The sequence below is a fragment of the Thunnus maccoyii genome, chromosome 3 (genome assembly GCF_910596095.1).
Source record: "Thunnus maccoyii chromosome 3, fThuMac1.1, whole genome shotgun sequence".
NCBI lineage: Eukaryota > Metazoa > Chordata > Actinopteri > Scombriformes > Scombridae > Thunnus > Thunnus maccoyii.
This window is the reverse complement of record NC_056535.1, coordinates 21,216,199-21,229,332: the sequence shown is the minus strand read 5'-3', so window position 1 is coordinate 21,229,332 and position 13,134 is coordinate 21,216,199. Positions and strand designations below refer to the sequence as shown.

Sequence of the window (13,134 nt, the reverse complement as noted above, 5' to 3'; positions counted from 1 at the left end):
CAGGAAAAAATATAGTAGCATCTTGTTTTTTGCCACAGCATTTCTGCTCCTTGTTCTTTGTAAATACTCGCAGGGAAACTGTGTATTGATTGTTTATGTCCTTGTGAAACTGTGAATTTCCTTGGTCCTATGAATGGTAAGGCCAGATGTATCTTGTTAACTAATCAGTCTATGTAACAAGCACACTGAGGAAGGGCTTGGCCTGAAACGTACGTGCATTAAGTAATCTTTTCTGCAAAAGTCATGGTGTGTGCAGACTTTCCAGTTTGTCTTGCAGAGCATTTCTGTGTCATGCTTCGTCTTAACAAACACAATATTAGTCATATTCCCGCAATGCTATATCTGGACTTATTAATTAGAGAAAACAAACCATATCTCAGCTTTTGATTGTGTATATCAGGTTTAATTGTGAAGGAATCAGAGCAGCAGCAGTTATCCATCGTGTCCTTCACAAGCAGCCGACGCCTCAAGGGGGACAATCAACTAATCAGAAATTATATCTCTCATGGGACAGTCAGTGTTGATGTGTCTAATTCCAGAGGTATAGTTCTCTGCTGAGCCAAGCTCACAGCACAGCTGGGTTGTTTGTGCTAATAGGATTGTTATTTTGTCTTCTATTATGTGAACACAAGATCAGCAGCACTCTGGCTGTGTGTGGTCCTCTCACTGTGTATTATTTATATTGCCTAAGAAGGGACCCAATTCAAGTTTTCTGCCAATGTTTCACACATCAAAGGTGTGCATAATCTTTAGTTTAAGACATTTAAGTCTCTCATTGTGTCTATTTAAGATGTAGTGGGCCAGTTATGGTAGGCTACAGGTTGCCAAACAGAACTTGGGAGTCACTGATGGACCATATAGGTTGCATAACTCACATATTTTAAATAATAAGGCCTGTTACAGATTTATTTATTTATTTTATTTTTTAAAAGAGACGGTTTTACACAAAAAAAATCCATTAATTAAAAAAATCAAAAGGAAAAAAGGAAATAATACTTTTTCATCTTGTAGTGTTTGTTTATCTAAAAAAAGGTTGGATCATTAGTGAACAGAAACAGAAGGGGGCAGTAATGAAGCAATAACTGCATACACCCGCCGGAAACAAAGTACACGAAGAAGAATCATACCCGGAAGAGGGCCTTTATTTGGGTTTTGTCGGGGCGGGAAAGCGGAAAGTCACTAAGGAAATCAACAAATTAAATGGTAAGTTTTAAACTCAATGTCTAATCCAAGCAGTGTTTTACGTTATCATAAAATATGCTGATTTGGCAACAACAACCCTCACAAAGCTGTAATTAAACGGGCTACGTCAAAGCTAAACGTGCTAACAATATTTAGCAACGGTTAGTAATAGAAACCTGCTCCCAGCTGTTTCTGTGAGAGCTAACATCCATTATTGCTAAATTAAATGGATCAATCGCAGCTCTGTGGTTTTACATTGACATTGTTTCTTAGCTGCAGTGTTATTCTAATAAGGCCCCAAATAATCGCCGTCACAGGTTGCAGCTATAATTGTGTCATTAGTTAGCTATAACTGTATTGTTCCTAAGTCGACATGCAGAAACAAACATACACTCATTGCTGTAATGAGTTGGACAACATATAAGAAACACCTCTCACTACAACTTAACAGCAAAACAAAATATACAGCCTCCGAAAGTATTATAAAATTGAGTCATCACCTCTCTCAAATAGTTTCAATGACCTTTCCAAATAGCTTGTTTTACCTAACAGTCTAAAACGCCTATTCTTTTTTTTTTTTTTTTTTTTTTTTTTTAGAAATGTTCTAGTTAGTCATAATTAAAAGAGCTGCTACAATCAATCGATTAGTTGCCATCAGCAAGTATTTTGATAATCATTTTGAGGTATTTTTTAAAAGAAAAAAATCTCCAAATTCTCTGATTCCAGCTTCTCAAATGTGAATATTTTCCTGTTTCTTTCGTCTTCTATGACAGTAAACTGAAAATCTTTGGGTTATGGACAAAACAAGACATTTGAAGATGTCACCTTGGGCTGTGGGAAACAGTGATATACATTTTTCACCATTTTCTGACATTTTTTGTGGACCAAGCAACTAATTGATTAATCGAGAGAATAACTGACAGTTTAATCAACAGTGAAAATAATCATTAGTTGCAGCCCTATATGGAAGTCATAATTTTGAGATAAAGTCTCCAGTTTTTTCTTTGGTGAATGCAGTTTGCTTTTATAATCTTGTGCATCATTGCCACCTTTTCTTTTCTTTTTTTTTTTTTTTTTAGCAAAAGTGCAATTTCATATATTTCATTCTTTAAATGCATTATGGTGCAAACGCTGCTGTATCAGTTCAGTTCCCAAGCTCAGTTTGCTAAAATGTAAGACAAGAAAATCCTCAAAATTTGAAAAGATGGAACCATCAAATGTTTGTCATTTTTGCTTGAAAAATGACTAAATTGATTTTTATGTCAATTGATTGAACTGTTTAAGCTCCAACTGAGTCTACAGGCTACAGGAAAAAAATCAGCAGCTCTTGCCAGAACTAAACATACAGCTTGAGATTGTTTTCATAAAATGTTGTGTTTTATATTATAGTAATGATAAAAGTGTCCATTGTTGTAATTTTTGGGTATTTTACCAGTGAATTGTACTTAAATGGCCACAAAAACCTTCATAAAGCACCACTTTTAATGTTTGGCATGTAGATTATGTCTGTAATGTGACCCCTTCACCAGGTGAGACCTGCTGACCATGCCGTCCAAACAGCAGGATGTGGCCAAACATAATATCTTTTCAGTTCTCTTCATGACCGTGGAGGGTGAACCCATGTCTTTCTATCTACGACCGGGTCCTGTCAAGCGCAAGCTCCAGCCGCTCATCACAGCTGGGGGAGGCCTGTTGTGCAATGTGCAGCAGCCCGGAGCAATTTTACTGATTGACCCGGAGGAAAGAGACTCTATTCCTGAAAGTACTGCTCACTGGTAGGACTGGAATACCTTTAATGTAAATTAAATTCTGTATATTAACATGTATTACTCTATGCAATTTTATCTCTCCTTTCTAATTACTGAATACTTATAAGTTTAAGCACAGTAAGATAAATCATTGCCATGTACATCCAATTAATCACTGAAATCATTTAATGTTGCAAAGGTTTTTACTGTATTAAATATGAAATATAAATTTTTAGAAAAAAATCACAGCATATAATGAGGCTCCCGTCCATTTTCTCCTCAGGTACGTGTCCACCAAGTACATCCACGACTGTATTGAGAAGGAAGAACAGCTGAATTTAGAGGACTACAGGTTAAATCCTGACGTAGTCCAGAAACAATCTCCTAGACTCAGCAACAGAAAAGATGTCTCACCACCTGGACTAGGAGGTATGATGCGAAGACCTAACATTTATTCCTAAGATGAACTCTTAAAAAAGCTGTTAAAATGCAGTTAACATTGTGTGCACTGGTTTTGTTTTATATTATTATAATAGTTTATTCTAAATATAGGACTTTGTGTAACACTGTTTAATAGTTTTAAATCTACTGATGTACAGTACCAGTCAAAAGTTTGGACACTCCTTCCCATTCTCTTGTATATATACTCTGTTATTATTTGATTGTGATTAGGCAGGGTGGCTTACACCCCTGAAGAAGACGACGCCATTTTGAGTTATGTCAGCAAACACAAGACAGAGATTGGTGGGAACCGGCTTTGGCAACAGATGGAAAAGCAGCGTGTGACCAGTCACAGTTGGCAGTCAATGAAATATCGTTACAGAGTACGACTGGCTAAGAAACAGTCAGAGATCGAGGAGGTGGAAACAACAAAGGAAGAGACCAAGGTAATTAATTACCTGGGAGGTGTTGCCAGATAAGGGATGCAACAATCTGACTTTTTCAGTCCCGTTTCCGATACCTTGGCTTTGGGTATCAGCCAATACTCTGTGTGGAAGAGACTGGAATCATTCTCTTATGTGTAAGGCAACATTAGACTTGCCTTAAACATTGCTTTCCTAACTTTGTAAAACAAAATGTGACAAATAAATACACAGATATAAATTTACTGAATTATTATTTATTAAAATAATGGTATCCAATACCAGGTTGGCCCATTTTCACCAATACCAGTCCAGCTATTTGAGTCAGTATTGGACTGATAACAGTATCGGTATCAGTGCATCTCTATGCCAGATATTTTGTCATCTTTTTCTATATGTTGCACATTTCTTTCAAAAGTTACATGAGAAGGTGCAAGTATCAGGCACAGTACACCTTTACAGTCAAATCCAATTCAATATAACAGTCCTGCAATAAATCCCACATTCCCACACAAGCTTATAGTGTTCAGTGTCTGTGGCTGTGATGTCAGAGAGGTGTTGATTTTATCATTAGGTGGTAGTGGTGGTGCTGCTATATTGTACTACGCAAGGTAGCCAGCAATCATTAAAAATTACCCAGTAAAATTAGGGGAACATGAGTGATATTAGAATTTAACTTTGTGTTATGAATCGGCCGTGCCACATGCTGCAGGTCATCTATGTTGCCTCCATGTTGTGATTTAGATCAGGGCATCAAGATATCAAATTCTTCCTGTATGGTTAAAAAAAAAAATCAAGATAATTATAATATTTAGATGATGGGAATATCACACTGTGATCACCATTAAAATAGTAATAATTCGTGATGTTTATGGTGCTTTTAGTTTTTAACAGGAACATTCAAAAGCATGTCCACCGTGGTGCAACTGTCATATAGAGTAATTAACAAAGTAAAGTATGTAACTCTCTAACAAAGTAGTTGTAGTAGTCGACCTCACATCTTAATATTTTTGTTACGATAATCATAAAACTATGTGAATATACATCTGCTCATATTCACATAATTTCCATTATTCCATAATTAAAGTCCAAATTAAGCTTTAAAATTGCTCCAGGATAGAACAAGGGACATCTTTTATAGATGTAAAGCCTGAAGCCTCTCATCTGTCTGGTTATAGGAAGAGGAAGATCAAGACACAGAAGACGCTGCTCCTCCACAGACACATTCAGAGACAACAGATCTAACACAGGTAGTAGAAAGAGCTCACTGGTTACAACAAATACCGCTGGTATTTGAATTGTATATATGTATTAAAGCTCATGATACCAAAACAGTGATTGTATGTGATTAAATAATTAAGAGAACAGGTTTGGTGTTTCCACAGATAGATGCTGAAAGCACGCAACCAGAAAACTCCACAGAAGCTCAAACATCCAGCTCTCCCCAACCTGAGGAGCCTCACGTGAACCCACAGATAGAATCCATTCCAGCTGAGAGCACAGAACCAAAAACAGATGCATCACAAACAACCATTTCCCCCCAAAAAGAAAATGTGCCAGAGGACTCCCAACCAGCTCAACCTGAGCCCCTGCCCAGCACTTCCTCTACAAAAAAGCCAAAAGAGAAGGAGAAGGCCTCCCCCCAGCTGGTCCGACCGCAGCGCCGTTCAACACGCAGGCAGCTTGAGCTTGAGGAGACACCTTACAGCAAAAAACTCAGATCAGCATCAACTTCCTCTGAACAACCATTGTCATCTCCCCAGCCATCAAAGAAAACTAAATCAGCAGTTAAGCCTGCTTCTCAAAAAGACATAACAGCAGACGAGCCGCCTCCTAAGAGAACCAGAGGAAAGAGTGGGGCAACAGCGGCAGAGAGTCAACAGGAGGAGAGTGTACAGGCTACTGTCTCTGAAACAGTGCAAGCAGGTTTGTTGTACTTCTATCAGTGTCGGACACAAAACACTGACAGTATCTTTATATCTGTAACAAGTTTTTATTCTGCAAAGACTTAAGTAAAATGACCAAAAGTCAATTCTTCTCCTTTCCTCTTTTCTTATATTTCTTTTGCTTTTTGAAGATGAAGAATCTGACTCAGTGCCACAGACAGGAGAGAAGAAAAAACTAAAGAGGAAGTTGGGGATCCTTGAATTGGCTACAAAGGAGTTTGAAGATGAAAGTGAGGTAAAACATAACACTGATTTAGTAATAGGACATTTATAATGCTAACATTTTATCACAAGTAAACTCAATGGGCCTCATTTACTAATATGTGTGTAGAAATGTTCTTACTTGGTGCACAAAATAAGTTTGCACACAAAATTACTGTCAGATTCATGACACGTGCGCACCAGTCAATTTTGTTCTTACCTCTGTGTGTATGTTAGTGAATCAGAATCATTCTAAATTGACAGGTGTGTGCCCGCTATCAGTAATTAACACACTACCACGCCCCCATTTCTCTATATGAGGAAAGCTGTGTTGGAGCGGTGCAGCAGTGGAGAGAGCTGTCACTCACTGCAAAGAGGACTGTGATGGTAAAAATGTAGAAAAACTTTACTGCCGGTGAAATACAAACAATAGTTTCAGAAGTAGAAGCCAGAAAAGGCAGATCTGGTTGGTAAACGTGTCATTGGCACAACTTTTTGGAGCCAGATTGTGAATCCTGTATACAACCTGCATACCTGTCGCACCACGACGAGGGAGTACGTCTGTAACAAATAAAAAGCTGGTAAATATGTAGATCTGTGGAATTGATCTAAATCTCAACTGCTGCACCAGGTGTGCATCATGTTCGTCTCTGTCCACAACAGGCTGTGATGTAGTGAAAGCAGAGCGAACCTCCCTGTGTCACTACTGGACTGTCAGGCTGTGAGGACACTGAACAGGCTGCTTGTTAACCAGCTGCATATATCACGGCCAGATCTGATGGGGAAATTAATCACTGTCACACTCCAATATGGAAATTCTGATATATAAGCTATTGTAATCTAAAAGTGGGAACAGGACAACTTTAATATATTAATTTCATCACATTTATGACAATGATTTATGGATTACAACATCTTAGCTATTAATGTTATAATTAGTAAATAAAGTGTATTAGCAAGTTCACACTTTTAAATGTTGTATATTTAGGCCCAATCATTTTTTTGATAATTGTGATCTAATCCTCCTAATATACTGTTCATATTGAATAAATATTGACTATATTAAATATTTACATTTTTTAAGACCCTGGGATGTTTATGATTTGTGCGTACACATGGTCTAAGGCAGCTCTAAGTTTGTTCGCAGAGTAAGAACAAATTCGGGTAAGAACATATTGATGAATCCCGGATTTGTGCTTAAAACATTTGTACACATGGTTTAAGCACAGATTTGTGCGTACACACTGTTTGTGAATGAGGCCCAATGGGTTTTTCATTAAAGTGCAAACACTCACTCAAAGACAGCAAAGAACACTCATGATCCACCCCACAGACATAAACCACAGACACACATACAGTAACTAGTCATAAGCTTGAGAAATTTTGTGCCATTTTGTGTTTTGACAGATCTCAGGTTATGAGGAAGTTTGTTCTAGAGAGCAGGACCAATATAAACTATTGATCAGAGAAGCTTTGAATGATCTATTCCATTGTTCACTTATAATCATATTTGTTCTTGACTGTTATATTTCTGTTTCTTAGCCTGAGGATGAAGCTCCACATCTCCAAAACCCAGCTGAAACAGCAGCGCTACAACCCAAATCGACAGATCCCCTCCTGCCCTCTTCAGACACAGTTGTGGATGCTGCTTCCTCACAGTCCAACCCTGAGCCTGGACCCAGCCTTCAGGAGTCTGTGCAAGAGGCCCAGGCCTCCAGCAGCAACCGCCTACCAGAGACAAGTTGTCCTCAGCATGCAGCTGCTGAACCTGCAGCCGCTGAGCCTGCAGCCGCTGAGCCTGCAGCCGCTGAGCCTGCAGCCGCTGAGCCTGCAGCCGCTGAGCCTGCAGCCTCTGAACCTGCAGCCTCTGAACCTGCAGCCTCTGAACCTGCAGCGTCTGAACCTGCAGCCTCTGAGCCTGCAGCTGCCAAGCCTGCAGCTGCCAAGGCTGTCCAGGCCACCTCCAAGGCCCACCTCTTCATATTTGACAATGAATCTCAGGAAGAAGACTCTCAGTCAGTTCTTAGTCACAGCACAGCAGCCAAGCCACAGCCAACAGTAAACAACGAAGCTGCACTTTCACTGACTCAGGTCCAGTTAGAAGAGGACAAGCAGCGAATCAGAGAGCTGATAAGCCAGACGAAGCAGGTGAGCGTTACATTGCAGCAGAAGATGCATCTTTGTTACTGCAGTGTGATTTAGACTTTATCTTTATTCACGCTTATACTCTGTTACTCTTCAATGAGATGTAAATCAGACATTCACACAGATGTTCAGATTGACGTAATAATCCAAATAATTTAATTATCATTGATGTTTACTTCTCTGTCTCTCTCCTTGTCTCTACTACCCCAGTCTGTCTGTTTCAAATGTCTAACCCTCTCTTTTCTTCTAGGACTTAGTTTGTGTGACTAAAGCCCTATTGAGGACCAGTGGAGATTCCTCTGCGGCGCTGGATCTGCTTTTGAATCCTTCCTCTAGTTCGGGACCTTTTTGGAATCGCTGTGATGACGATCTTTTGCTCTCAGCTGATCCCGCGGCCCACCGGCAGCTGCAGGAGAAATACGGTGAGGAGGGCGTGGCCAAAAGAATAGTGTTCCTTGAGGTAGACGGATGAAGATGAACGACAGCATGGTACAGATAAAAAGAAGAGGAATAGGAAGAAATTTGGACATGAGGAGTATTCTCATCTGTTATATCAACTCAGTACTATGAAATCAGCAAGCTAGTTAGCTGATATTCAGTAGTTTTAATTCCACTTCCGCTGTCAGTGTCTGTATTGGCGTCCTTGATGGTTTTGAGTACATTTTTAGGTAAATTAAGTAGAGGCTATTATTTGAGACATGCTCTATACCTTTGTTTGGGTGCAGAATCTTTTAATGCATTTTAGCATGACTGTATTAATGTATTTGTTTGTCTGTTTTCATTAAATTGTATGATAAATCAGTGTCACACCATTTAAAATTCTTGACATACATTATGAAATTAATTTATTATTACATTTATTGTGTTTCCCTACTTATTTTATAACTGATTAATTGGAGTGCTTAAAAGATTAGATTCAATGCAGCCTTGTGGAAAATCTGTGGAAAGTGATCGGAGGTCTTCTAGCAGTTGCAGACTTATTAAAAACTAGACTTAAGTCCACATTGGTGTTAAACTAAAAAGAAGTTCCTGCCCTGAATTAAGTAACATGTGCCTCTGAGTATTAAAAACATTTATGCAACCAAGGTCTTATGATGAAAATAAAAGGGTCTGATTTATGTGTGTGAACAGTTGCTATCCACCATATGTTTAAATTCAAATTATGTGTAGGAAAATAATGGTTTGTTACTAATTTATTGTGCACTCTGGACAAAACTACGTCAATTTGAATTAATACCAACAACTATCAGTTTGAGTAGAGTCATTTATCTAAACTAAACTGGAAATAAGTGGTGACTTTTCATGTTTCACCACAAAAGACTCTGTGGTATAGATTTTATTTAAAAATCACACTTTCCAACAATCGCACTCATACATCCATGGACACTACACAACCACAATACAAAACTATTCTAATCTGCACAAAGCTACGTTGTGTACAGTAGAAGATTCCACTAATAAAACGATTAAGTATGATTTACTTCGACTGCAGCATGGACACTAGATTATATTAACCAAACAACAAAAGAAAAACAAAAATACACTAAACACATAAAAAAAGAGCAAATTGGCCTCAATTTTTATCCAATCCACCATTTTATTTCATCTTACCCCAGTATCAATTGAGTACATTCATTATTTTGAAACAATCTGCCCCAGACCAACATGAATACATCGTGTCAATAGTTTAAACAAAAGAAGAAAAAAAAATCCCACACATCTAAGAGAGAAAGCAATTAAAGCAGAAAATAAAATGGATCACCAGGACTGTACCTGTGATGTAAATGAAACTCAAAAGACCAGTATCCAATACAGTTCAATAGACTCTACCCAAATATGGCCACAAGTATTGCTGCACCTTTCATCTCCCAGTCACGTTGAGGAAATGAAAAAGCGAAGGCGATAGTGATGTTGACAGCAAACAGGTGTGCTGATGGACATGTAAAACTGTACGTTGACACAACAGTTAACACAACCATATAATCCCAGTGCTACACTGATAAAAACCACTCGTATAAAACCCTTTTTTTTTTTAGTATGAAACATTCACATCCACCACGACCTAATTTACATACATAGGTCACATACTGTAAGTTGGTCAGGTAAGAACCAGTTCAGTAAAGCAAAACATACCAAGGTCTCCAGTAATTAACAGCACACCATATATCCCTGGATTTTAACGGCTACTTTTTTTTTTTTTTTTTTTTTTGCTCAGCTTTTACTTATAAGGTCTTCAGAGGATACCTCCAGTCAAGCTACATTCAACAAGGGGTTGCTACGGTTTTTTGAATAGATGTAATTGAGACTTTACCTGCTTCAAGTGATGGGAGAGTGGCGATAACACGAAACATCTTGTAGTTTGCAAGAATTATTACTGATTTTTTTTTGTTTTCTAAATCAGCTAATACCTGCAAACTAACACATCTGTGGTAGGCATGTACAAACACTGAGACTTTCCAGAGTTAGTAGGAGTCATAGCTTGATTTACATCTTTGTTTCTGTACACATTTGCTTTGGTTGGCTGGTTAGTGTGATGGTCACGGTGGTGTGGGCTACAATCTCACAGAGGAAGCATGAAAGACGGCGAACTGTGTCGTTAGGCCTGCTGTTCCTCGATGTAACAGCCATACAATCAATAAATGTGTTTGATGTCGCCGCTACAAAGTACAGTACTGATAAAAGAATGGCTCTTTGTTACTTGTCAGGCTGGTTTTACATCAACATATAAAGGTAAAAGGATATATTCTCTGTGAGTGAAGCTGCTCCTCACTCTTGTTTGATTATAGTCAATTAGTTTTTATTATGGGTGATCTGATATGGTCAATAAGTGACCAAAACATTTAGAACAAATTTCAATATACCTGCTAAATTAATAATAGCTGAATATGGCGACAATATCACACTTTTTGGTTAACATATAATGATTAAAAAACAGTGAAAAATACATTTTCTGCCACAAATACAGTTAATTGATGATTAGGACAAGACAAGTGTTTTGATTAAAAACATAGCGCACAGTCTGCATTGCAGCTATTTCATTCAAAATATAATATTATAATTAAAAAAAAAAGATCCACAGCTCCTTTTCCTCACACAAACATGCTGAAATAACAAAAAGGCTTGTATTTTAACATTCTGCTTCTTAAAAACTTCAAGATAGAAGTAGCACTTATCTTTGATCCAGCAAACCATACATACATTATAATACAAAGAGGTGATAAAAAGATCACTTCTGTCCCCATGCATCGATCAGTTTCTACGCTAATCCAGCGAATTGTGACACTTCTAAATCTGTTGCAAAAAAGACTAATATGAACAAAAAGGCCTCTGGGGTATACGATCACATGACTACAGCCCTCTATGTACAGTCTGACAATTGGAGCCCCGATTCAGAAGAGACAAAGCAGGATGTGCAACCTTCCTGGAACAGAGTCCCCTGTGGCACAGCAGGAAATACAGATGAAAACTTATAATGAAACCACATAAAAAAAGAATATAATTTCCCCAAATAAAGTGAATATGATGATGATCATGTAGGAAGATAATATGAAAGGGAAGCTTTTCAAAATGTGTCCTTTGGTTTTGCTTTAGAGGTTTAAGGGCATTGTTTGGCTTTGATAATATTCTTGATTTATCTAATAACAACTAACGGATTTTATTCATTTAAAATAATGTGTCCTGGTGTGCTCAAAATAAACTGCACAAGTACATATAAAGTACGTCAGAATCAGAACAATGCACCCGCCTGTTTCAGTAGCTACTGGCATAAGGCAGAGTAAATGTTGGAGATCATTGGGGGGGGCGCTGTTCCAGTTTTTAACTTTGATGTACATGAAAAAACAAATGTTCCATACTATTTCACACTCAAATGCACGAAAAGAAGTTCTTAAAATGATACATAGAAAACACCTGCTTTGCTTAAAAGGCTAATTGTATTGGTTTTAAAAGAAACGAGGAAGGGTGAAAGCCAGTCCGAAAATAAGGCCAGCTAAATTGCATAGAACTTCAGTAGTGCACTGATGCATCAAAAGGCTGTGCTCCTTTCCTCTGTCAACTTTGGCAAACCCTGCAGCGTTCCCTCAGAAACCATCAGAACTCCAACACCATTTGTCTCTTGTTTTTGTCTCCTTGGCAGAAGACACTCAAACCCCCAACAGTTTAATTTGGATTACAAATACCCCTCCTGGACCTGGACCTGGACCTCCATGAATCATGTCAAAAAGAAAATTTTATTCCAATTGTGGGGCGCAGACATTTTTTCAGTCTAAATTAAATATTAAAAAGTATATGTAAAGATGGATTTTGTTTTTGTAAGGAGCACAATATGTACTATTTTCAATTCCTTTAGAAAAAAAGGATCTTAGTAGGGTAAGAATTTGTAGAAAATACTTGTTGGCCAGTAAAACATTTGAGAATATTTTTTTTCTCTCGCCCAAAATGATGTGAAGCTCTGAGCAAGGATCCAGCGAGGCAGCAATGAGGAAGAGAGCACAGCTCAGATTCTTTATGCACCCCTCTCTCTTTGTGAAGCAAAGACGGCCCCCACCGCTATTTAAAGAACAGAAATAGTATAAAAGCACCAGTTCTGAGCCTGCACCAATGAGCACGACCATCAGAACTTGAATAGGTCAAACAGGCCCACATTTAGGTTGGACCACCTCACTAGCAGGGTGGAGATCTATACACATTTATCCCCTTTGACAACAAGGGGCGGTCAGGAAGAGTTGGGACAAAGCCCGGCTATGTAGCCATCAACTAACGGGGCCTTCAGCCTCTGCGTCCTTGTCCGAAATCTCATCCTGGATCTCGTCTGTGTTCCCTGAGTCGCTGCTGGCCACAGAGCTGAAAGAGGGAGAGTTCCTGCCACCTTTAATCATCCGTCGACAGGTCTCCATCTGCACATCCAGGCCTCGCTTCATGCTGCACATCTCCATGTACTCGTGCAGATGCCGGTTCATGTCGCTCTTTGCCGTGGCCAATTCCATCTGAAAGAGGGATAAAGTTGTAACATTTCCTGGTTTCAATGCCTTTCTTATTCATGTTTTTTAA

At 38.5% G+C, this 13,134-nt stretch overlaps 2 protein-coding genes across 3 annotated transcripts in view; one reads left to right on the top strand and one right to left on the bottom strand.

Annotated features, from left to right (window-relative positions):
• Nucleotides 1–1,120: 1,120 nt before the first annotated feature.
• On the top strand, nucleotides 1,121–9,203 carry LOC121890481 (telomeric repeat binding factor 2, interacting protein). 2 transcript variants are annotated; one of them, XM_042402791.1, is made up of 9 exons: nucleotides 1,121–1,203; nucleotides 2,712–2,957; nucleotides 3,214–3,359; nucleotides 3,603–3,817; nucleotides 4,972–5,043; nucleotides 5,179–5,719; nucleotides 5,877–5,974; nucleotides 7,483–8,088; nucleotides 8,336–9,203. In XM_042402791.1, the coding sequence occupies exons 2-9, from the start codon at nucleotides 2,728–2,730 to the stop codon at nucleotides 8,555–8,557; spliced, it is 2,130 nt and encodes a 709-aa protein (XP_042258725.1). In that variant the 5' UTR covers nucleotides 1,121–1,203; nucleotides 2,712–2,727; the 3' UTR covers nucleotides 8,558–9,203. The 2 variants fall into 2 exon arrangements, with proteins under 2 accessions (XP_042258725.1, XP_042258718.1); XM_042402784.1 differs by having other exon boundaries at nucleotides 5,871–5,974.
• Nucleotides 9,204–9,662: 459 nt separating this feature from the next.
• iffo2b (intermediate filament family orphan 2b) overlaps nucleotides 9,663–13,134 on the bottom strand; it is a 29,149-nt gene continuing 25,677 nt past the window's right edge. The window contains exon 8 of the mRNA XM_042402869.1: nucleotides 9,663–13,070. Within this exon, the coding sequence (XP_042258803.1) occupies nucleotides 12,837–13,070 (234 nt within the window). The 3' untranslated portion in view covers nucleotides 9,663–12,836. The remainder of the gene's footprint in view (nucleotides 13,071–13,134) is intronic.

Bases quoted from the DNA above. Each gene is read 5' to 3' on its own strand.
- LOC121890481 (XM_042402784.1), top strand. From the start codon at position 2,728: ATGCCGTCCAAACAGCAGGATGTGGCCAAACATAATATCTTTTCAGTT. The intron at 2,958-3,213 runs GTAGGACTGGAA...TTTTCTCCTCAG, and splicing joins CCTGAAAGTACTGCTCACTG to GTACGTGTCCACCAAGTACA. The intron at 3,818-4,971 runs GTAATTAATTAC...GTCTGGTTATAG, and splicing joins CAACAAAGGAAGAGACCAAG to GAAGAGGAAGATCAAGACAC.